General features: G+C 44.1%; 1 protein-coding gene and 1 long non-coding RNA gene across 2 annotated transcripts; both read right to left on the reverse strand.

Moving 5' to 3' along the window:
* Positions 1 to 100: 100 nt before the first annotated feature.
* Positions 101 to 8,155, reverse strand: LOC139535756 (Krueppel-like factor 15). Its single transcript, XM_071335527.1, has 3 exons — positions 7,540 to 8,155; positions 5,453 to 6,584; positions 101 to 4,235 (listed from the first exon to the last, which is right to left on the reverse strand). Exons 1-3 carry the CDS (start codon positions 7,631 to 7,633, stop codon positions 4,067 to 4,069), a joined length of 1,395 nt encoding a protein of 464 aa, XP_071191628.1. The 5' UTR covers positions 7,634 to 8,155; the 3' UTR covers positions 101 to 4,066.
* A 6,235-nt stretch (positions 8,156 to 14,390) lies between these two features.
* On the reverse strand, positions 14,391 to 23,288 carry LOC139535757 (uncharacterized). The gene is made up of 3 exons (XR_011667190.1): positions 23,223 to 23,288; positions 16,426 to 21,645; positions 14,391 to 16,312 (listed from the first exon to the last, which is right to left on the reverse strand). It is a non-coding gene; the product is annotated as an uncharacterized lncRNA (long non-coding RNA).
* Positions 23,289 to 23,736: the final 448 nt, after the last annotated feature.

Raw genomic sequence — 23,736 nt, forward strand, 5'->3', positions numbered from 1 at the left:
TACAATCTTTGGATCTTTCCAATGAAAGCATGGATCATTTTGTGTGTTGAAATTCACAAAACATAAGCCATGATGACTCAAATAACGACGAGGATGATGCTTTAATTTTCTTAGCCTTTATTATCATACATAAGAAAATAGCTTTTCTGGTATTTGAAAAAATAGAACCTGTATTTCAGCAAACATACAGTACAGTTGAGTGTGTGTATACTTTGGATGATATAGTTATTGGGAGAGAAACCCATGGTTAAAGGTAAGGCAGGAAGGGGAACACACAACAGGACTGAATCAGAGGAACTAGACCAGCCATGGACACACAGCTGGGTCAGACTTCTGAGTGGGATTGTGATCTATTCAAACTAGTTATGCTCAAAGAACAACAAACTTTTTAAGAGGCCATGTGATGGTGATGATTACCAGTGATGCTGTTGATGAAGGGCGGTGGTATGTTGGAGTGCTCAATTCTGAGTTGACCCATCCAAAGGCAACACAACGTGTGTTTTAACCAAAAGTTCTGAACCACTGTGATGGGTGGCAAATGTGAGTACAATTCACTCAAGGGATGTTGGCCAAGACTGCTACCCTGAAAAGTCCATAGTTCTCTATATGATTTCCTACGTCCAGTAGCCTGTTGAAAAAGCACCTTTTACAATTTTAAACTCAAACACATAGATACAGCTTACATACCCATAACAGAGCCCTCCAGTGCTTGGCATAGCATTTCTCCATGCTAAACCCCCTCCTGCTAACATACAGTAAGTGCACTTGAGAACAAAGGGCTCATCTTGATGGGATGTGATGGGTTAACTCATTAATGTTAGAGTGGGTCTCATAATTAATTCCTGTCTGGCTGACCTGATAACCCCTCAATAACATTCTACAGGTTCACCAAGATACACTACATGAGAGAATCAAGCACAGACACCCCTGGATAGCTTAATATACTGACTGGGGGGGTTGTCTCGGGATAGGAGCTCCTACATGTTCTGTACATGTAAATGTGATATTTGACGGACACAGATTGGACAAAGATCAGCTGCTCTTTTCAGGTACAGTATGCTACTATACTGTAAATTATTAGCTTTGCTTGCTGACCTAACATACTAACCTCTACTACTGTAAATGACTAAGCAGTTCCTTACAAAATTGGTTACTTTGCATTGTAAAGCCAATGTACAAATACAGTATACACAACTAGCTTTCGCCAAGTCATTTCAACATTGATTTTAAAGACATAGAAATAAAGTAAAATAGCTTATAGGTTCTACATCATACAATGTGTGAGCAGATAGCACAAAAAGGTGACTAAAAAGTCAAATAGGACGTTTGGTTTGGCAATATTTTGTTTTTAAACTCATTCCAGTCGTTTAAGAGCATGGACCAGGAGGGCTGTGATTTCTGCTGGTTTTCACTCAGTCACTCTTACCCTTCAATCAGTATCTGATGCAAACCTGGGAAACCAGGTGGGTGTGAGTGGACTCTTAACGAACCAGTTATTACATAATGGAACAGTGAAGTACCATGGTGAAAACCAACAGACACCAGTCTGCAGCCCAGAGGTCTTTTGTGGAGTGGGAGGAGGCACGAGGTCAGGGAAGCGGTGGTAAAAGTACTGGATTGGCCCTTGTAGGGTCAGGTAGGGATGTGATTGGGACAGAGGTTTAGCACCGTGGGGAGCAGGAGGGGATATTTAAGAGATTTAGACTCATCACCTGTTCTCTGAGAGAATCTCTAAACTCACATATCAACACAGTAATTTCATCTGGGCTAATAGCACAGATTACAGGCTAGAATGAGCTGGGTTATTTACGGTGGATTGCCCTCTAAAACTGTTTTGTAGAGAGTAACTCATGAAGCAGATTCACAGAACAATAAAATATGTAGAATAGAATGTGTGACAGTATAGGGTTTTAAACACAATTAAATTACATTTAAAACAGTGTTATACAGTGAGCAACTGCCTGTCACAATTTGTCATCTGCTCAGGGTAACGAGGTGTGTGTATATGTATGGCGGGGGGGCTGAGCAGGATGCGATTTAGCCTTAAGGCCTGAAATCCACTTTAAAGGAGATGTTCACTTTATTTTAACCAAATCTGTATGTACACTACCATTCAAAAGTTTGGGGTCACTTAGACATTTCCTTGTTTTTGAAAGAAAAACACATTTTTTGTCCATTAAAATAACATCAAATTGATTAGAAATACAGTGTCAACATTGTTAATGTTATAAATAACTATTGTAGCTGGAAATGGCAGATTTTTTATGGAATATCTACATAGGCGTACAGAGGCCCATTATCAGCAACCATCACTCCTGTGTTCCAATGGCACATTGTGTTAGCTTATCCAAGTGTATTATTTTAAAAGGCTAATTGATCATTAGCGGGCACTATTTAATGAAGCTGACAGTTGAGGACTCCCACTCCTCTTTCTATTCTGGTTAGGGCCAGTTTGCGCTGTTCTGTGAAGGGAGTAGTACACAGCGTTGTACGAGATCTTCAGTTTCTTGGCAACTTCTCGCATGGAATAGCCTTCATTTCTCAGAACAAGAATAGACTGACGAGTTTCAGAAGAAAGTGCTTTGTTTCTGGCCTTTTTGAGCCTGTAATCGAATCCACAAATGTTGATGCTCCAGATACTCAACTAGTCTAAAGGCCAGTTTTATTGCTTCTTTAATCGTTACAACATTTTTCAGCTGTGCTAACATAATTGCAAAAGGGTTTTCTAATGATCAATTAGCCTTTTAAAATGATAAACTTGGATAAGCTAACATAACGTGCCATTGGAACACAGGAGTGATGGAGCGACCTATGTAGATATTCCATTTTTTTTTTTTATCTGCCATTTCCAGCTACAAAAGTCATTTACAACATTAACAATGCCTACACTGTATTTCTGATCAATTTGATGTTGTTTTAAAATTGACAAAAAAAAATGCTCGTCTTTCTAAAACAAGGAAATTTAAGTGACCCCAAACTTCTGAACTGTAGTGTAAATAGCATGTTATAGAAGTACCCACTTTTTACAATAAATTGTTTCTGAGAACCTTACACCACCAGCGATATACTTCCTCATGCTCGTTCTGCAGTTGCAGGGGCGCTAATTAAACATGAACAAAGGCTCCAAAAACACCCAAATACGTCATTTTAGAAACAGCAACGCTCTCAGTATTGTGATGCAGGTCTTTAGATGTTTCAGACATGAAATTGTGTCATTGAGAACTTTATCCGCAACGTTATATTCCATTTTGTGCGACTCGAGCGATAATTCTCTGTGTAGCCCACAAGACTTTTCCACACGGAGAAGCAGCACATCTGCAGAGGGGAAACCGTTTAGAATGACACAGTATCATGTGTCTGGGCACTTTTACAACATGCCATTTACATTCAAAATACAGATTTGGTTCAAATAAAGTGAACTTCTTCTTTAAGCTGAACAATCACATCCCTGAAATGGCCGTTACCTGTTAGTTCACTGTGTAGCACCAGGACAACCCCTCATCTGCTCCGGTTGCAGGAAGGAGGGGAGGCGGCAGAGGCCGGTTAGGGTCTGAATCAGATTCAGAGCCCTATTCCAGGGTCCTGGGGGCCCCTCTGGGTACACATTTTGGTTATTGCCCTATTACTACACAGCTGATTAAACTAACCAACTCATCATCAAGCTTTGATTATTTTAATCAGCTGTGTAGTGCTAGGGCAAAAACCAAAACGGGCACCCAGGGGGGGCCCCAGGACCAAGTTTGGGAAACCCTACCCTACGTTCTGGCCCAGGACTGCTTCTATAGCACCAGAGTCCTGATGAGGACCCAGACTCTCTGGCAAGGCCTCCCCGGGGTAGGCCTGGGTGGATGAGTCTCATGAGTCTGTCAGCCCGTGGTGGGGTTGAGATTGTACTGAGCTGGGTTGGGCTGGGCAAGAACAGCCAGGGTAAAGGTAGAGGACCAGGCTGCTCTGAATTCTGAATGCAGGTACTTATAATTCTGCCGTCCTGGTCAAGTGCTGTAACAGGGTTAAGGGTGAGTGAAGGTGGGTGGGTGGCATCAGGATCCAGACTGGGCTGGCTGGGTCAGACGGTAGTTCTGATGTTTTTGCCAGGCCGGGGGCTGCGGTGCACCTTGGTGTGTTTGGAGAGGTGGTCGCTGCGGGCAAACTTCTTCTCACACAGAGAGCACTCGTAAGGCTTGACCCCGGAGTGGGAGCGCCGGTGACGAGACAGCTCATCAGAACGAGAGAACCTACAGAGACAGAGGAGCACAGGTCAACACCCAAAGCCCTGCGATAAAACAAGTTGGTGTTTTGATCATTTCTCTGAATTCAAAATGTTTGAGTTAAACATTCAGTCGGTTACAGCTAAGTGTGTCAGGAGGCCGGTTTTTCCCACTGTTTGATAGCCCCCCGACTAGCGCTCAGACTCAACTCTGAGGGAAATAGAAACACTAAATGGTGGGTCAAACAGTATTTACAATATACACTGAGTGTACAAAACATTAGGAACACCTTCCTAATATTGAGTTGCACCCCTTATGTCCTGAGAACAGCCTTAGTTCATTGGGGCATGGACTCCACAAGGTGTCGAAAGCATTCCACAGGGAGTCAACATGCTGGCCGATGTTGACTCCAATGCTTCCCACAGTTGTGTCAAGTTGGCTGGATGTACTTTGGGTGGCAGACCATTCTTGATACACACGGGAAACTGTTGTGTGAAAAATCCAGCAGTGTTGCAGTTCTTGACACTCAAACTGGTGCGCCTGGCACCTACTAAAATACCATGTTCAAAGGCACATAAATCTTTTGTATTGCCCATTCACCCCAAATGGCACACATACACAATCCATGTCTCAAGGCTTGAAAATCCTTCTTTAACCCGTCTCCTCCCCTTCATCTACACTGATTGAAGTGGATTTAACAATTGACATAAATAAGGGATCATAGCTTCACCTAGATTAACCTGGTCAGTCTATGTCATGGTAAGACCAGGTGTTTCTAATGTTTTGTACACTCAGTGTACAAACAACATTATAAGCATATCCTTTCACATCCTCTAACTACCTCAATAACACTAACCCTTCCCTTAGGAAGCTCACTGCAGTTGCTTATAGGGATATTAGAAACTGTGAGCGTGTTGTAATATCTCATATTTGCAGAACCTCTATATTGTCTTATAAAAGCTCTATTCCCTACCTTCACAGACAGATATTATTTTTCTTTATGCTAAGCTTTGCAAAATAATTACAGTGGAATACTGTGTCAACATCCTAACAAGGGGTATAGAGCATTTTTTCTACTATCATCATTATACCTACTTCATTTTGAACCAGTCATTACAGGCTTTCTTCTCTCTGTTTATTATCCTATCACATGTTAATAACTAGCCTATATGATAATGAACTAAACAAACCTAAGCTTTCTGTGTTTTCTGCATGTTGACTAGCATTGTTATGATATAACCCACCTCCAGCCACAGTCAGGCCAGCTGCAGGTGTAGGGCTTCTCTCCGGTGTGTCTGCGGAAGTGGGCCTTCAGATGGCTGCTCTTGGTGTACATCTTCTCACAGCCTGGATGAGAACACTTGTGCACCCTCAGCGTCTCTGTAGGAGGGGGTCTGTTCACCTTATGTGGGGCCACAGCTTTCACCACGGCCCCTCCACTGTGACCCCCAACCACCGTTGCCCCAGCAAGCCCCCCGGCAATCCTCACGGTGATCGGTAGAGGGGCAATCTTCACGTACTTCTGGTCTGGAACTCCGGCGTCCATGCTGGCTACGTTGAGAAGGGTGGCTGGGGCAGAGGGCACCTGTGAGGCAAGCAGGGTAAAGTTCTGCCCTCCGTGGAGCCCCAAGACCAGGTGGGCCAATCTCAGCCCACTGGACGCCCCAGGAGGAGAGCCTGTCTGGGGGAGAGGCTGGGCCAGCGGCAGCGACTGGACCTGGAGTACCAAGGGTGCTCCCAGGAGCACTGAGGGGGTGGAGGGGGACGGGGAGGGGCACGGGGCTGCTGGGCTGTGGGTGTGAGGGATGTTGGGGGTTTGTGGGGTGGGGGGTGACAGGGCAGCGCTGGTCCCTGGGTCACTTTGTCCCCCTGGGGAGGAGAGAGGTTGTTCAATGGAGCTGGAAGGGGAGGGAGCGGGTTCCTCCATGGGTTCACTAGAGAAGAGAATCCCCTCTCTCACCAGCTCCATCTTCTCCCTGAGGAACTCCTCGATGTCCTCAAGGGTGGGAGAGAAGGGCGAGGGCAGGCGGGGACTGAAGTCAGGCAGCCTGGGGACCTGCAGCATGCCTTCTTCTTGCTTCTCCCTATCCCGCTCTATGGGGGTAAAATCCTCCTCCTCCTCCTCTTCCTCCTCTCCGGGGCTGAAGCTGAGCCGAGCACCCATGTCCCCGGCATCTGGGCTGTAACCAGAGGCAAAGCTATCCCCCTCGCTCCTCCCCTCACTGCCCTCTCCCTCCTCAAGCTCCAGGGAGACCAGACTAACACTGTCCCTAAAGAGGTCATTATCAGAGACCAGCGCTCTGCTGCTTAACGACACCATTGATACAGTCCAGATACACAGGAGAGATGAGCAGAGAACCACGCTTCTCACTACACCTGCACAGAAAATGTGAGGGATAGCGCAGTTAAAAATGTGAACGGTTAAACATGAATAAGAATACAATATTTAAGACCTAGCTGTATTTGAAGGAACAGCAGAAATGTGGAATGGTCCAATGGAAATGCGAGTGCAAGGTGAGAGGATGTGTCAGCCAAGGTGGTGTGTGAAAACAGCATTAAAGTGTATCTTTTGGATTTGAAAGATTCTTTCTCGCTTATACTAACGTTAATAAGTTCCAAAGGTTTCCAAAACCATACTGCAAGTGAAGCGTATTTGCGTTTAGACAGAGTGTTGGGATTGTAGTTCACATGGAGCCAGCTGTGGTCCATACCATCAGCTGAGAACCCAAAAGTGGGGCCGGCTGTAAAATGTGTATACCCCCATTGGGTTCTCCAGAGCTAGGTAATAATAGGCTGAAAGCTAACAATCAACAAATGATTAGGCCAAACATCTAATCCGAATGGGATCAAGGCCTAAACACATGTGCTAAAACAAAGCAATAATATCTATCATCAAATGAAAAATAATAAACCTAATGTGTCACTTGATTTAATTAATTCGACCATCATAACAATAAAGCAACACGCGGGATAATTAAATGGATACATTGTGCACAATGACATGTCCAGCGTAAACACTTCCCACATGACGCCCATATGTGTCTCGGGCGCTAAACAACATGGTGCAGGACTGTAATAAGTGCGTAATTACACCAAAGTGAATCATGTTATACAATCGATAAACCTTATTCGACGTCAGCAAACAGTATTATTTAAAACTTCAACTGCTTTTAACCTCAGCGCATGGGCAGGCGAGGCGCATGGCAAGCCACCTGACTGCAACAGCCAGACAGGAATTCACGAGTCTCAAGTTCGAAGGGTTCTATAAATACAAATCTAAGCATCCAGCGCAAACGAAAAGAACAACTAACATTAGTAATGGCGAACTTACCGTCTATTATCATGAAATATATTAAGAGCTTTCGAAATACACCGTCCTCGAAGTTTTTGTCCGTCGTGTTATTGTTGCAGAGGGATCCCGTCATTGCCAAGGCTCCATGTTGGCATTCTTTATGAGCCCATCACATGACTGCATTTCTGTACACTCAGAGGCAAGGATCCAATTCCGGCTGTTTGGTTGGCTAAGGTTACGGAGGCTCGCCCTAAAACAAGAGATTTAATTGGTTTCCGCTTGATGGACGCTGTTTTTCCCCCAATATTTTGGAAACGTCATTGATCTAGGCCTACTGTCCCTATGCCACCGGGAAAATTAGAATTAACGCCACCACAGTTTATGTATCCAGTGTTCTCAAAATGATATCGTACATACAACGTGGCTCATTCAGAAACCATGTGTCATGAACTGACAAGATGGCAGAGTTTTGAACTGCAGCAGGTGGTACGATGGACATTTTGTTAAATTATAGCCTATGCATTGCTTAATTAGGATTAAGAATTATAGCCTTTTTCATGGTTAACCAAATGTTGGAGTGGCTGTCAGCCCTGTGGAGAGCACATGTATAAACACTAGACTCAGACTGGTCTCATAGACTAGACATAACATAGTTCATGTAAATCCGGGATACTCAAATTATTATATGTCACGTTTGGTATGGTTACATAAATTAGAAGGTTACTTAAGTAAAAACGAAAGGAGGGTGGTTGGTCGGGGTGGGTGGGTGGGTGTATGAAGCAAACATCTAGCAACCCTTGGGGTGGGGTGGGTATAAAGCGAATGACTAGCACGCCAAAGGTTGCATGTTTGAATCTCATCACAGACAATTTTAGCATTTTAGCTAATTAGCAACTTTGCAGTTACTTACTACTTTTTCACTACTTTGCAACTTAATTAGCTGTTAGCTAACCCTTCACCTAACCCTAACCATAACCCTTTTATCTAACCTGTCCCCTAACCCTAACTCCTAGAGCCAACATGGCGCCGACAGAGATGGTCGCCTCGCTTCACGTTCTTAGGAAACTATGCAGTATTTTAATTTTTTTAATGTATTATTTCTTACACTGTTACCCCAGGAAATCTTAAGTCTTATTACATACAGCCGGGAAGAACTATAAGAGCAACATCAACTTACCAAAATTACGACCAGGAATACGACTTTCCCGAAGCGGATCCTCAGTTTGGACCACCACCCAGGACAATGGATCGGATCCCAGTAGGCGACCCAAAACAATAGCGCCGCAGAAGGGGCAGACGGAGCGGTCTTCTGGTCAGGCTCCGTAGACGGGCACATCGCTCACCACTCCCGAGTATACTACTCGCCAATGTCCAGTCTCTTGACAACAAGGTAGACGAAATTCGAGCAAGGATTGCCTTCCAGAGAGACATCAGAGATTGTAACATTCTCTGTTTCACGGAAACATGGCTCACTCGGGATACGTTATCAGAGTCGGTAAAGCCACCCGGTTTCTTCACGCATCGCGCTGACAGAAACAAACATCACTCTGGTAAGAAGAAGGGCGGGGATGTATGCCTTATGATTAACGAGTCGTGGTGTGATCACAACAACATACAGGAACTCAAGTCCTTTTGTTCACCTGACCTAGAATTCCTTACAATCAAATGCCGACTGCATTATCTACCAAGAGAATTCTCTTCGATTATAATCACAGCCGTGTATATCCCCCCCAAGCAGACACCTCGACGGCCCTGAAAGAACTTCATTGGACTCTATGTAAACTGGAAACCACATATCCTGAGGCTGCATTTATTGTAGCTGGGGATTTTAACAAAGCTAATGTGAAAACAAGGCTCCCTACATTTTATCAGCATATCGAATGCGCTACCTGGGCTGGCAGCATTCTGGATCATTGCTACTCTAACTTACGCGACACATACAAAGCCCTCTCTCGCCCTCCTTTTGGCAAATCTGACCACGACTCCATTTTGTTGCTCCCAGACTATAGACAGAAACTAAAACAGGAAACGCCCGTGCTCAGGTCTGTTCAACGATGGTCCGACCAATATGATTCCACGCTTCAAGACTGCTTCGATCACGTGGACTGGGATATGTTCCAGATAGCCCCAGACAACAACATTGATGTATACGCTGATTCGGTGAGCGAGTTTATTAGTAAGTGCATCGGTGATGTTGTACCCACGGTGACTATTAAAACCTTCCCCAACCAGAAACCGTGGATGGATGGCAGCATTCACGCAAAACTGAAAGCGCGAACCACTGCTTTTAACCGTGGCAAGGCGACCGGAAACATGACCGAATACAAACAGTGTAGCTATTCCCTCCGCAAGGCAATCAAACAAGCTAAGCGTCAGTATAGAGACAAAGTAGAGTTGCAATTCAACGGCTCAGACACGAGACATATGTGGCAGGGTCTACAGTCAATCACGGATTACAAAAAGAAAACCAGCCCCGTCGTGGACACTGACGTCTTGCTCCCAGACAACCTAAACAACTTCTTTGTTTGCTTTGAGGACAATACAGTGCCACTGACACGGCCCGCTACCAAAACCTGCGGGCTCTCCTTCACCACAGCCAACGTGAGTAAAACATTTAAATGTGTTAACCCTCTCAAGGCTGCCGACCCGGACGGCATCCCTAGCCGCGTCCTCAGAGCATGCGCAGACCAGCTGGCTGGTGTGTTTATGGACATATTCAATCAATCCCTATTCCAGTCTGCTGTTCCCACATACTTCAAGAAGGCCACCATTGTTCCTGTTCCCAAGAAAGCTAAGGTAAATGAGCTAAATGACTATCGCCGCCGTAGCACTCACTTTCATCATCATGAAGTGCTTTGAGAGACTAGTCAAGTGTCATATCACCTCCACCCTACCTGACACCCTAGACCCACTCCAATTTGCTTACCGCCCCAATAGGTCCACAGACGACGCAATCACAATCACACTGCACACTGCCCTATCCCATCTGGACAAGAGGAATACCTATGTAAGAATGCTGTTCATCGATTACAGCTCAGCATTTAACACCATAGTACCCTCCAAACTCATCATTAAGGTCGAGACCCTGGGTCTGAACCCCACCCTGTGCAACTGGGTCCTGGATTTTCTGACGGGCCGCCCCCAGGTGGTGAGGGTAGGAAACAACATCTCCACCCGCGAATCCTCAACACTGGGACCCCACAAGGGTGCGTTCTCAGCCCTCTCCTGTACTCTGTGTTCACCCATGACTGCGTGGCCATGCACGCCTCCAACTCAATCATCAAGTTTGCAGACGACACTACAGTGGTAGGCTTGATTACCAACAGCGACGAGACGTCCTACAGGGAGGAGGTGAGGGCCCTCGGAGTGTGGTGTCAGGAAAATAACCTCACACTCAACGTCAACAAAACAAAGGAGATGATTGTGGACTTCAGGAAACAGCAGAGGGAGCACCCCCCTATCCACATTGACTGGACAGTAGTGGAGAGGGTAGTAAGTTTTAAGTTCCTCGGTGTACACATCACGGACAAACTGAATTGGTCCACCCACACAGACAGCGTTGTGAAGAAGGCGCAGCAGCGCCTCTTCAACCTCAGGAGGCTGAAGAAATTCGGCTTGTCACCAAAAGCACTCAAAAACTTCTACAGATGCACAATCGAGAGCATCCTGTCGGGCTGTATCACCGCCTGGTACGGCAGCTGCTCCGCTCACAACCGTAAGGCTCTCCAGAGGGTAGTGAGGTCTACACAACGCATCACCGGGGGCAAAATACCTGCCTTCCAGGATACCTACACCACCCGATGTCACAGGAAGGCCAAAAACATCATCAAGGACAACAACCACCCAAGCCACTGCCTGTTCACCCCGCTATCATCCAGAAGGCGAGGTCAGTACAGGTGCATCAAAGCTGGGACCGAGAGAGTGAAAAACAGCTTCCATCTCAAGGCCATTAGACTGTTAAACAGCCATCACTAACATTGAGTGGCTGCTGCCAACATACTGACTCAAATCTCTAGCCACTTTAATCTACTTGGTACTCATCCCGGATCTGGGAGCACCCTCATCAGTAAAATAGCTGACTAGCCTAGCATAGCGCCACAAGTAAATACTAGCATCTAAATATCATGAAATCACAAGTCCAAGACACCAGATGAAAGATACACATCTTGTGAATCCAGCCATCATTTCCGATTTTTAAAATGTTTTACAGGGAAAACACAATATGTATTTCTATTAGCTAACCACGATAGCAAAAGACCCAACCGCATATTTTCACATTTTTTTTACTGCATAGGTAGCTATCACAAATTCGACCAAATAAAGATATAGTCACTAACCAAGAAACAACTTCATCAGATGACAGTCTTATAACAGATTTATTGTATAGCATATGTTTTGTTCGAAAAATTTGCATATTTCAGGTATAAATCATAGTTTTACATTGCAGCCACCATCACAAAATCTCACCAAAGCAGCTAGAATAACTACAGAAACCAACGTGAAATACCTAAATACTCATCATAAAACATTTATGAAAAATACAAGGTGTACAGCAAATGAAAGACAAACATCTTGTGAATCCAGCCAATATTTCAGATTTTTTAAGTGTTTTACAGCGAAAACACAATATAGCATTATATTAGCTTACTACAATAGCCTACCACACAACCGCATTCATTCAAGGCACGTTAGCGATAGCGAATAAACCAGCAAAAGATATTAGTTTTTCACTAACCTTCTCAAACTTCATCAGATGACAGTCCTATAACATCATATTACACAATACATATATGGTTTGTTCGAAAATGTGCATATTTAGCGGTACAATTCGTGGTTGAACAATGTGAATACGTAGCCAAACTGCACAAAATTATCCGGATATATTTCTGACACTCACATCATCTAATCAAATAACTAATCATAAACTTTACTAAAGAATACAGGTTGGACAGCAAATGAAAGATACACTAGTTCTTAATGCAACCGCTGTGTTAGATTTTTAAAAATAACTTTAGTACGACATACAGCTTACGTTATAGCGAGACAGCGCCCGAAATCTGGGCGGAATATACGTCTAAACATTTTCGACAGAAATACGAAATAACATCATAAATTGTTCCTACTTTTGATGATCTTCCATCAGAATCTTGTACAAGGGGTCCTTTGTCCAGAATAATCGTTGTTTGGTTGTAGAATGCCCTCTTCATCTGTAGAACGCTAGCAAACGCTAGCCATGCGGCACAGAAGTGTCCAACTCACCAGAACGCATAACAAAGAAAATACCGAAAATCTATATCTAACGCCTATAACGAAAGCTTTTCAGAATGCAATCCAGGGGTCCCCTTCGCGCCATGCAGAATAAAGGAAAGAGTGGTCGCGTCATTCCAACAGGTCTTGTTCGGCCTGAGATAGAGCTGTACACCCCATTCCAACTCTCACTGCCTACTGACATCTAGTGGAAGGCGTATGCAGTGCATGTAGACCCATAGATTCCATGCAAATTGATAGGCTGACCCTGGAACAGAGCCCCCGATTTCAGATTTCTCACTTCCTGACAGGACGTTTGCTGCAAAATGAGTTCTGTTTTACTCACAGATATAATTCAAACGGTTTTAGAAACTAGAGAGTGTTTTCCATCCAATAGTAATAATAATATGCATATTGTACGAGCAAGAATTGAGTACGAGGCAGTTTAATTTGGGAACGATTTTTTACAAAGTGAGAACAGCGCCCCCCCCTATTGAGAAAAGGTTTTAATTATAAAAAATTGGATGTAATAAATGTATCACTAGTCACCTTAAGAAATGCCACTTTATATAATGTTTACATACCCTACTCTTACTCACCTCAAATGTATATACAGTGAGGGAAAAAAGTATTTGTGCAAACCTGGTCAAGAACTACAGGAAATGTATGATCTCTGTAATTGCAAACAAAGGTTTCTGTACCAAATATTAAGTTCTGCTTTTCTGATGTATCAAATACTTATGTCATGCAATAAAATGCAAATGAATTACTTAAAAATCATACAATGTGATTTTCGTTTTAGATTCCGTCTCTCACAGTTGAAGTGTACCTATGATAAAAATTACAGACCTCTACATGCTTTGTAAGTAGGAAAACCTGCAAAATCGGCAGTGTATCAAATACTTGTTCTCCCCACTGTATATGTACATATTCTTATTCATTCCTTTACACTTGTGTGTATAAGGTAGTTGTGAAATTGTTAGATTACTTGTTAGATATTACTGCACGGTCGGAACTAGAAGCACAAGCATTTCGCTACACTCGCATTAACATCTGCTAACCATGTATGTGACCAATACATTTGATTAGATTAGCACTAGCTAATGTTAGCATTAGTCACCTAGCTAACGTTAGCCACAACAAATTGGAATTCATAACATATCATAATTTTTTCCTATTCGTAACATATTTAACTTTTTCAAATCCCTAACAAATTGTACGAATTACAATTCGAACATATACAAATTGTAATTCATAACATATCATACGAAATGGATGATGGACAATTACAAATTAATACATACCATACCAAACATAACAGATCATACTAAATAGATCATACTAACGGTTTTACGTACAGAATAATATGAAATGCCCTGAGACCACATTGCAAGACTAGAGAGCCTACCTCCATTATCATGTTTGGGAGTGTTTTAGCGATACAACGGGGACCTCTGCTGGAGATTCAGGATATTGGCCACAATGATCCAGTCTGCTGTGATTTTAATCCCTTCATTGTGTTGGTGTGGATTTGGGTGGTGTTATCTGAATCCAGCCCAGTCCTTATGAATAACTTCTGTATCAAACATAACGGACAGTCAAACTCAAATAATTTAGTTTACATATGAAAAAGAATGTTTGATGTTTAAAATATTTTATTCACAAGATAAAAGGAAGGAGAAAGAAGCTTGCAAATAAAAATGAAATTATGTAAGGCACTACTACCTGCTATTACCTTGTGTAACAACTTAACCTTTCCCTTGATACAATTACAAACGGTTTAAAACCATAAAAAAATATAAAACAATCCAATATATTATCAAAAAAGTTTGAGCATTAGGTAAAATTCAATTGATTGGACATGATTTGGAAAGGCACACACCTGTCTATATAAGGTCCCACAGTTGACAGTGCATGTCAGAGCAAAAACCAAGCCATGAGGTCGAAGGAGTTGTCCGTAGAGCACCGAGACAGGATTGTGTCGAGGCACAGATCTGGGGAAGAGTACCAAAACATTTCTGCAGCATTGAAGGTCCCCAAGAACACAATGGCCTCCATCATTCTTAAATGGAAGAAGTTTGGAAACACCAAGTCTCTTCCTAGAGTTGGCAGCCCGGCCAAACTGAGCAATCGGGGGAGAAGGGCGTTGGTCAGGGAGGTGACCAAGAACCCGATGGTCACTCTGACAGAGCTCTAGAGTTCCTCTGTGAAGATGGGAGAACCTTCCAGAAGGACAGTCATCTCTGCAGCACTCCACCAATTGGGCCTTTATGGTACAGTGGCCAGACAGAAGCCACTCCTCAGTAAAAGGCACATGACAGCCTGCTTTGCCAAAAGGCACCAAAAGACTCTCAGACCAGAAACAAGATTCTCTTTGGCCTGAATGCCAAGCACCATGTCTGGAGGAAACCTGGCACCATCCCTACAGTGAAGTATTGTGGTGGCAGCATCATGCAGTGGGGATGTTTTTCAGCTGCAGGGACTGGGAGACTAGTCAGGATCGAGGCAAAGATGAACATAGCAAAGTACAGAGATATCCTTGATGAGAAACTGCTCCAGAGCACACAGGACCTCAGACTGGGGCAAAGGTTCACCTTCCAACAGGACAACGACCCTAAGCACACAGCCAAGACAACGCAGGAGTGCTTCGGGACAAGTCTCTGAAATCCTTGAATGACCCAGCCAGAGCCCGGACTTGAACCCGATCGAACATCTCTGCAGAGACGTGAAAATAGCTGTGCAGCAACACCCCCCATCCAACCTGACAGAGCTTGAGGGCATCTGCAGAGAAGAACGGGAGAACTCCCCAAATACAGGTGTGCCAAGCTTGTAGCGTCTTACCCAAGAAGACTCAAGGCTGTAATCGCTGCCAAAGGTGCTTCAACAAAGTACTTAAAGGGTCTGAATCCTGTGATATTTCAGTGTTATATTGATATCACTCAAATCAGTGTAGATGAAGGGGAGGAGATGGGTTAAAGAAGGATTTTTAAGCCTTGAGACATGGATTGTGTACGTGTGCCATTCAGAGGGTGAATGGGCAAGACAATAATTATAAGTGCCTTTGAACGGGGTATGGTAGTAGATGCTAGGTACACCGGTTTGTGTCAGGAACTGCAACGCTGGGTTTTTTCTGTTTGTATCAAGAATAGTCCCCCACCCAAAGGACATCGAGCCAACTTGATACAACTGTGGGAAAGAAGCATTGGAGTCAACATGGACCAGCATCCCTGTGGAAAGATGGACCAGAATCTATGTGGAAAGCTTTCGATGCCTTGTAGAGTTCATGCCCTGATGGATTGAGGCTGTCCTGAGGGCAAAAGGGGTTGGGGGGCAGGGTTCAGCTTAATATTAGGAAGGTATTCTTAATGTTTTGTACACTCAGATTAGGTTAGTATTGAATCTACTGGTTATTAACCCGCAAATCACCAGGTCCTGGGAAAAAACACTTCTCTCTCCTTTCTCTCAAGCTGTAGTGTTTGAGGACATCATTGGTAGGAAATTTGTAGAGGACCTTGCACACGATGGTGTTGTGGTCCCTTCCCCCCAGGGAATGGATGTAATGGATCTAAAATGACAGACAAAATTGAGAGGCAGTTATCCCATCATCCTGAATACTGTGATTTACAACAGATTGCTATGGGAAGTTCTTGGAACATTTTCAAAGATTAAGATATATACCATCTCTTTATGTCTTGTGATGGCCTCCTCCAGACTCTTGCAAGGTCCTCTAACTCCTCCTTGGTCCTACAAGGTCTATGCAGGACTCCGTTTTGCAGGTCTTGCGCTCCAGCGGCTAGCAGCTGTCGCTGAATTGCCAGTAGTTCCACTTGGTTCTCGATTATTGTTTCCAGCTTCATCAGCACGGTTGTTTGGAATACTGTAATAACTTTAAGTCGAGTACAAAGGGTATAGTTAATAGTAAAATTCATTTAAATGTTTTCTATTCTTAGTGAATAATAATCTCACCATAACATCACCAAAATACACTACGGAATTTGGCTGTGATCTGTGATTATCCAAGTTAAATAGTGTCCATGATACTTTTATGCAGTAGGTCTTAACCTAAAAACATATCGGGAACTCATACGAATAAAGGTAGAATCTTGGGCATCCCGAGTGGCGCAGTGGACTCAGGCACTGCATCGCAGTCTTGCGGCGTCACTAAAGCCTGGGGTTCAATCCCAGACTGTGTCACAACCGGCCATGACCAGGAGGCGCACAATTGGTCTAACTCCCCCGAGTTAGGGGAGGGTTTGGCCGGGGGTGCCTTACTTGGCTCATTGTGCTCTAGCAACTCCTTGTGGCAGGCTGGGCGCCTGCAGTTTGACTTCGGTCGTCAGTTGAGCAGTGTTTCCTCTGACACATTGGTGCTTCTGGGTTAAGCGAGAGGGTGTTAACTTCTCTGCTCTACGGATCCCTTTTACGGGATCATTTTCCTAAACAACCGCTGAATTGCAGGGCGCAAAATATTTTAGTAATATTTATAATCATGCAATCACAAGTGAAATATACCAAAACACAGCTTAGTTTGTTGTTAATCCACCTATCGTGTCAGAGTTTGAAAATATGCTTTACAGAGAAAGAAATCCAAGCTTTTGTGAGTGTATCAATCAATGCTAGAACAGCTAGCCCCAAATTAGCATGGTCACGAAAGTCAGAAAAGCAATAAAATTAATTGCTTACCTTTGATAATCTTCGGATGTTTGCACTCACGAGACTCCCAGTTACACAATAAATGTTCTTTTTGTTCGATAAATATTACTTTAATTAATTTTTTTTAAACGCCATTTGGGTTGCGCGTTATGTTCAGAAAACCAAAGCCTTGTTCCGTTCGACGAAAATTCCAAAAAGTATCCGTAATGGTCGTAGAAACATGTCAAATGTTTTTTATAATCTATCCTCAGGTTTTTTTAACAAACATAATCGACAATATTTCAACCGGACCGTAACCTATTCAATAAGAGAGAAAAAGAAAATGGAGAGCTACCCTCTCGCGCGCAGGAACTAATCAGAGGACACCTGACTAGTTTTGAAAAATCTCGCTCATTTTTCAAAATAAAAGCCTGAAACTATGTCTAAAGCCTGATCACAGCCTGATGAAGCCATTGGAAAAGGAATCTGGTTGATACCCCTTTAAATGGAAGAAAGACGGGCCAGGAAACACAGATAAAAAAAAACAAAAATAAACACTTCCGGGTTAGATTTTCAGACGGATAACTCGATCTCTCCCGAGCCCGTTGGGGAGTTGCAGCGATGAGACAAGATCACGAAAAAGGGGGTAAAATTACACCATTTTTCTTTTTTGAAACTGTCCACCCTCTGGAGAGACCAGTGGTTGCGGGTGGTGCAGTTGCCGTACCAGGTGGTGATACAGACCGACAGGATGCTCTCAATTGTACATCTGTAATCTGTAAGTTCGTAAGGGCCTTAGGGGCCAAGCCAAATTTCTTCAGCCTCCTAAGGTTGAGGAAGCGCTGTTGTGCCTTCTTCACCACACTGTCGGTGTGGGTGGACCATTTCAGATTGTCATATATGTACTGTATATGCAGAGAAACTTTAACGTTTTCACCTTTTCCACTCCTGTCCCGTCAATGTGAATAGGGGCCTGCTCTCTCGGTTGTCTCCTTCATTTTGTTGAGGTAGAGGTAATTTTCCTGACACCACTACACCAGGGCCATCACCTCCTCCCTGTAGGCTGTCTCATCATTGCTAATCAGGCCTACTACTGTTGTGTCGTCTGCAAACTTGGTGATTGAGTTGGAGGCATGAGTGGCCACTCTCTCATCGGTGAACAGGGAGTACAGGAGTGGGCTGAGCACGCACCCTTGTGGGGCCCCTTTGTTGAAGATCAGTGTAGTAGAGGTGTTGTTTCCTATCTTCACCACCTGAGGGTGGTCTGTCAGGAAGTCCAGGACCCAGTTGCAGAGAGCGGGGTTCAGACCCAGGGCCCCAAACTTAATGATGAGCTTGGAGAGTACTATGCTGTTGAAGGCTGAGCTATAATCAATGAACAGCATTCTTACATAGGTATTCCTCTTGTCCAGATGAGATAGGGCAGTGTGCAGTGCAATGGCGATTGCATCATCTGTGGATCTATTGGGGCGGTAGGCAAATTGAAGTGGATCTAGGGCAGGCCTGGGAAACTCCAGTCCTCGGGGGCCTGATTGGTGTCACACTTTTGCCCCAGCCCCAGCTAACACACCTGACTCCAATAATCAACTAATCATGATATTCAGTTTAGAATGCAATTAGTTTAAATCAGCTGGGTTTGCTGGGGATGGGCGTAACGCATGACACCAATCAGGCCCCTGAGGACTGGAATTGCCTAGGCCTGGTCTAGGCTGTCAGGTAAGGTGGAGGTGTTATGATCCTTAACTAGCCTCTCAAAGCACTTCATGATGACACAAGTGAGTGCTACAGAGCGATAGTCATTTAGTTCAGTTATCTTTGCCTTCTTGGGTATAGTGGTAGAGATCTTGAAGCAAGTGGGGACAGCAGACTGCGAAAGGGAGAAATTGAATATGTCCGAAAACACTCCAGCCCGCTGGTCTGTGGATGCTCTGAGGACGTGGCTAGGGATGCCATCTGGACCTGCAGCCTTGCGAGGGTTAACACGCTTAAATGTCTTACTCACATTGGCCATGGAGAACGAGAGCCCACAGTCCTTGGGAGCAGACCGTGTCGGTGGCACTGTGTTATCCCCAAAGCGGGCAAAGGTGTTTAGCTTGTTCGGGAGCAAGACGTTGGTGTCCGCGACATGGCTGATTTTCCCTTGTAATCCGTGATTGTCTGTAGACCCTGCCACATACGTCTCTTGTCTGAGCCGTTGAATTGCAACTCCACTTTGTCTCTGTACTCACGTTTTGCCTGTTTGATTGCCTTACAGAGGGAATGATTACACTGTTTGTATCTGACCATATTTCCAGTCACCTTGCCGTGATTAAATGCAGTGGTTCGCGCTTTCAGTTTTGCGCGAGTGCTGCCATTTATCCACGGTTTTTGGTTTGGGTAGGTTTTAATAGTCACAGTGGACACAACATCCCCTATACACTTCCTGATGAACTCAGTCACTGTGTCTGTGTATATGTCAATGTTATTCTCTGAGGCAACCCAGAACATACCCCAGTCCACGTGATTGAAACAATCTTGAAGCATGGATTCTAAATAGACCTTAGCAAGGGTACTTCCTGTTTGAGTTTCTTCCTATAGGAAGGGAGGAGCAGAATGGAGTTGTGATCTGATTTGCCGAAGGGAGGGCGGTGGAGGGCCTTGTAGCTGTCCTAGAAGGGAGAGTAACAATGTTTGAGAGTTTTTGTAGTGTGAGTGCTACAGGCAATGTGTTGATAGAACTTCGGTAGTGTTTTCCTCAAATTAGCTTTGTTAAAATCCCCAGCTACAATAAATGCGGCCTCAGGATATGTGGTTTCCAGTTTTAAAAAAGTCCAGTGTAGTTCCTTGAGGGCCGTTGTGGAATCGGCTTGAGGGGGAATACAGACGGCTGTGACTATAACTGAAGAGAATTCTCTTGGTAGGTAATACGGTCGACATTTGATTGTGAGATATTCTAGGTCAGGTGAACAAAAGGACTTGAGTTCCTGTAGATTATCACAATCACACCATGAGTAGTTGATCATGAAACATACACCACCGCCTTTCTTCTTCCCGGAGAGTTCTTTATTCCTGTCTGTGCAATGTACTGAGAACCCAGCTGGCTGTATGCACGGGGACAGTATATCCAGAGAGAGCCATGACTCTAAGTTGCTTAGGAGCTAGAAGCAAAGCTACCATGTCTTTCGGCGCCATCTTCAGTTTGAGTGCCCATCTTCAGTTGGAGTGCTGAATGAACACTTCAGGAGAAAGTAGATTAATGGAACAAAGGAATTTTGGAGTCGACACAGACTCCTGACTATCAAATTTCATATATATATATTTTTTTAAGTGCCAGGTTTAGAATACTGTAGCTGATGTACTTTGTGATCTTGGATGTGCTGCCGTTAATTATTTCTCTCTCTTGTAACTATTACCTAAGGGACAGAGATGTGCTCGAGACCACCCGGTTTGTTTCTCATTCATCAATGCCCTCCCTTCCTTTGACCTGATTTCAACTTTATCCACACAGCATCTCCTGCCCTGTCGGCACCATTGAGAGCATCTTGAATGGCTGCATCACCGCTTGGTATGGCAACTGCTCGCATCCGACAGCAAGGCACTACAGAGGGTAGTGCATACGGCTCAGTGCATCACTGGGGCACGAGCTCCCTGTCATCCAGGACCTCTATACCAGGCGGTGTCAGAGGAAGACTCCAGCCATCCAAGTTACAGTCTGTTCTCTCTGCTACTGCACGGTAAGCAATCAATCAATCAAATGTATTTATAAAGCCCTTCTTACATCAGTTGATGTCACAAAGTGCTGTACAGAAACCCAGCCTAAAACCCCAAACAGCAAGCAATGCAGGTGTAGAAGCACGGTGGCTAGGAAAAACTCCCTAGAAAGGCCAGAACTTAGGAAGAAACCTAGAGAGGAACCAGGCTATGAGGGGTGGCCAGTCCTCTTCTGGCTGTGCCAGGTGGAGATTATAACAGAACATGGCCAAGATGTTCAAATGTTCATAGATGACCAGCAGGGTCAAATAACAATAATCACAGTGGTTGTCGAGGGTGCAACAGGTCAGCACCTCAGGAGTAAATGTCAGTTGGCTTTTCATAGCCGATCATTGAGAGTATCTCTACCGCGACAGCAGGTCTGGGACAGGTAGCACGTCCGGTGAACAGGTCAGAGTTCCATAGCCGCAGGCAGAACAGTTGAAACTGGAGCAGCAGCACGGCCAGGGGGACTGGGGACAGCAAAGAGTCATCAGGCCAGGTAGTCCTGAGGCATGGTCCTAGGGCTCAGGTCCTCTGAGAGAGAGAAAGAAAGAAAGAAAGAGAGAAAAAGAGAGAATTAGAGAGAGCATACTTAAATTCACACAGGAAACCGGATAAGAGGAGAAATACTCCAGATATAACAGCCTGACCCTAGCCCCCCGACACATAAACTACTGCAGCATAAATAGTGGAGGTTGAGACAGGAAGGGTCGGGAGACACTGTGGCCCCATCCAACGATACCCCCGGACAGGGCCAAACAGGCAGGATATAACCCCACCCACTTTGCCAAAGCACAGCCCCCACACCACTAGAGGGATATCTTTAACCACCAACGTACCATCCTGAGACAAGGCAGAGTATAGCCCACAAAGATCTCCGCCACGGCACAACCCAAGGGGGGGCGCCAACCCGGACAGGAAGATCACGTCAGTGACTCAACCTACTCAAGTGACGCACCCCTCCTAGGGACAGCATGGAAGAGAAACAGTAAGTCAGTGACTCAGTGACTCAGCCCCTGTATTAGGGTTAGAGGCAGAGAATCCCAGTGGTGAGAGGGGAACTGGCCAGGCAGAGACAGCAAGGGCGGTTCGTTGCTCCAGAGCCTTTCCGTTCACCTTCACACTCCTGGGCCAGACTACACTCAATCAGCGGTATAAGCGGTACTGGTACCGGAGTGCCAAATCTGGGACCTAAGTGCTTTTGAACAGATTCTACCCCAAAGCCATGACTGCCAAGCAGTTAATCAAACGGACACCCAGACTTTCTGCTTTTTACCCATAGCTAGATGTCCATAGTACTTCAATCACCTAACCAAACCTACATGTACATATTACCTCAATAAATCAACCCAAGTACCTCTTACTTCAGTGATTTGTATTAACTTTTTAAAAGTTAAGTTGGCACTCTTCTGTATGGCACTCTTCTGTAGAAAACATACATAAGGGTAGTTATTGAGAACGGATTGTAGGAACAAATTTCTTTTTTTTCTTTTTTATAAATTGGCAAAAATGTATAAAACTTGTTTTTGCTTTTCTCACTATGGGGTATTGTATGTAGATTAATAAGGGGAAAAAACGATTTAATTAATTTTAGAATAAGGCTGTAACATTACAAAATGTGGAAAAAGTCAAGGGGTCTGAATTTCCACTGGATATCATAAGGTGAATGCACCAATTTGTAAGTCGCTCTGGATAAGAGCGTCTGCTAAATGACTTAAATGTAAATGTAATACTTTCCAAATGCACTGTATTTACATGATGGGTCATGTGACTTGGTTACCATCGTCAGGTACTAGCCAAGTAGCCTCGTCAATCAACAAATCAAATATATCGCCATCCGTTTCAAAATACTCAAATTCTAACCCAATTTATGACATAGCAAGACGTTTATCAGACCTCAATTGTCACTCTCCATGGAAATACGTTTTTTAAATAGTTTTATGGTCAGACCTAGCTAGCAGCCAATGCAGCTGGAGGACATGCTAGCTAAGCTAGCTAACTTATGCGTAAAAAAATAATCTACACACACATGTTCAAAAATAACTGTATTACCCCCTAACATGTTAATATAAACACGTGTTGTAGATTTGTATGTTTCTCTGACTCCTTACCTGTACAAATACTAATATTAGCAGTACTTGAAACAAGCTCAACTGCCTGGCAGCCATTTCCCCAACCATCAACAGTTGCTATGGTGACCAAGGTGTCACAAGACCGTTTGTATTGTAAATAAATTGTAAAGGAGAGTTCAAATGTTTTTGGGGGGGAAATAAAAAACTAGCTAGCTATTTACGAAATGATGGTCACTCACCACACACTTTATCTTCTCTTTCAGCAGTTTGATCCAATGGAACTTCGATACGGAACATTCCCAGAACTTTTTTTCTTCCAAAGACCAAACGGGAACCACAAGTCCCATTTGGCCAACATAAAAGTTCAAATTCACCAAAATAATAACGTTATTTAATGAGGTTATTTGAACGTTCTCAGAAAACAATTTGTTACTACCTTACCAAAATAGCAACGTTCCCTTAAGGTTCTCCCTTGGTTCTTAGTAAAAATAACTTTCCCAGAATTTTGGTTTATTGTTTGGGGGCTTATTTTTCTAAAATGCAAAGAAGAACC

The sequence above is a fragment of the Salvelinus alpinus genome, chromosome 12, assembly GCF_045679555.1.
Source record: "Salvelinus alpinus chromosome 12, SLU_Salpinus.1, whole genome shotgun sequence".
NCBI classification, from domain to species: domain Eukaryota; kingdom Metazoa; phylum Chordata; class Actinopteri; order Salmoniformes; family Salmonidae; genus Salvelinus; species Salvelinus alpinus.

Bases quoted from the DNA above. Each gene is read 5' to 3' on its own strand.
- LOC139535756 (XM_071335527.1), bottom strand. From the start codon at position 7,633: ATGACGGGATCCCTCTGCAACAATAACACGACGGACAAAAACTTCGAG. The intron at 6,585-7,539 runs GTAAGTTCGCCA...TTTTCTGTGCAG, and splicing joins ATATTTCATGATAATAGACG to GTGTAGTGAGAAGCGTGGTT. The intron at 4,236-5,452 runs GTGGGTTATATC...CTGTCTCTGTAG, and splicing joins TGGCCTGACTGTGGCTGGAG to GTTCTCTCGTTCTGATGAGC.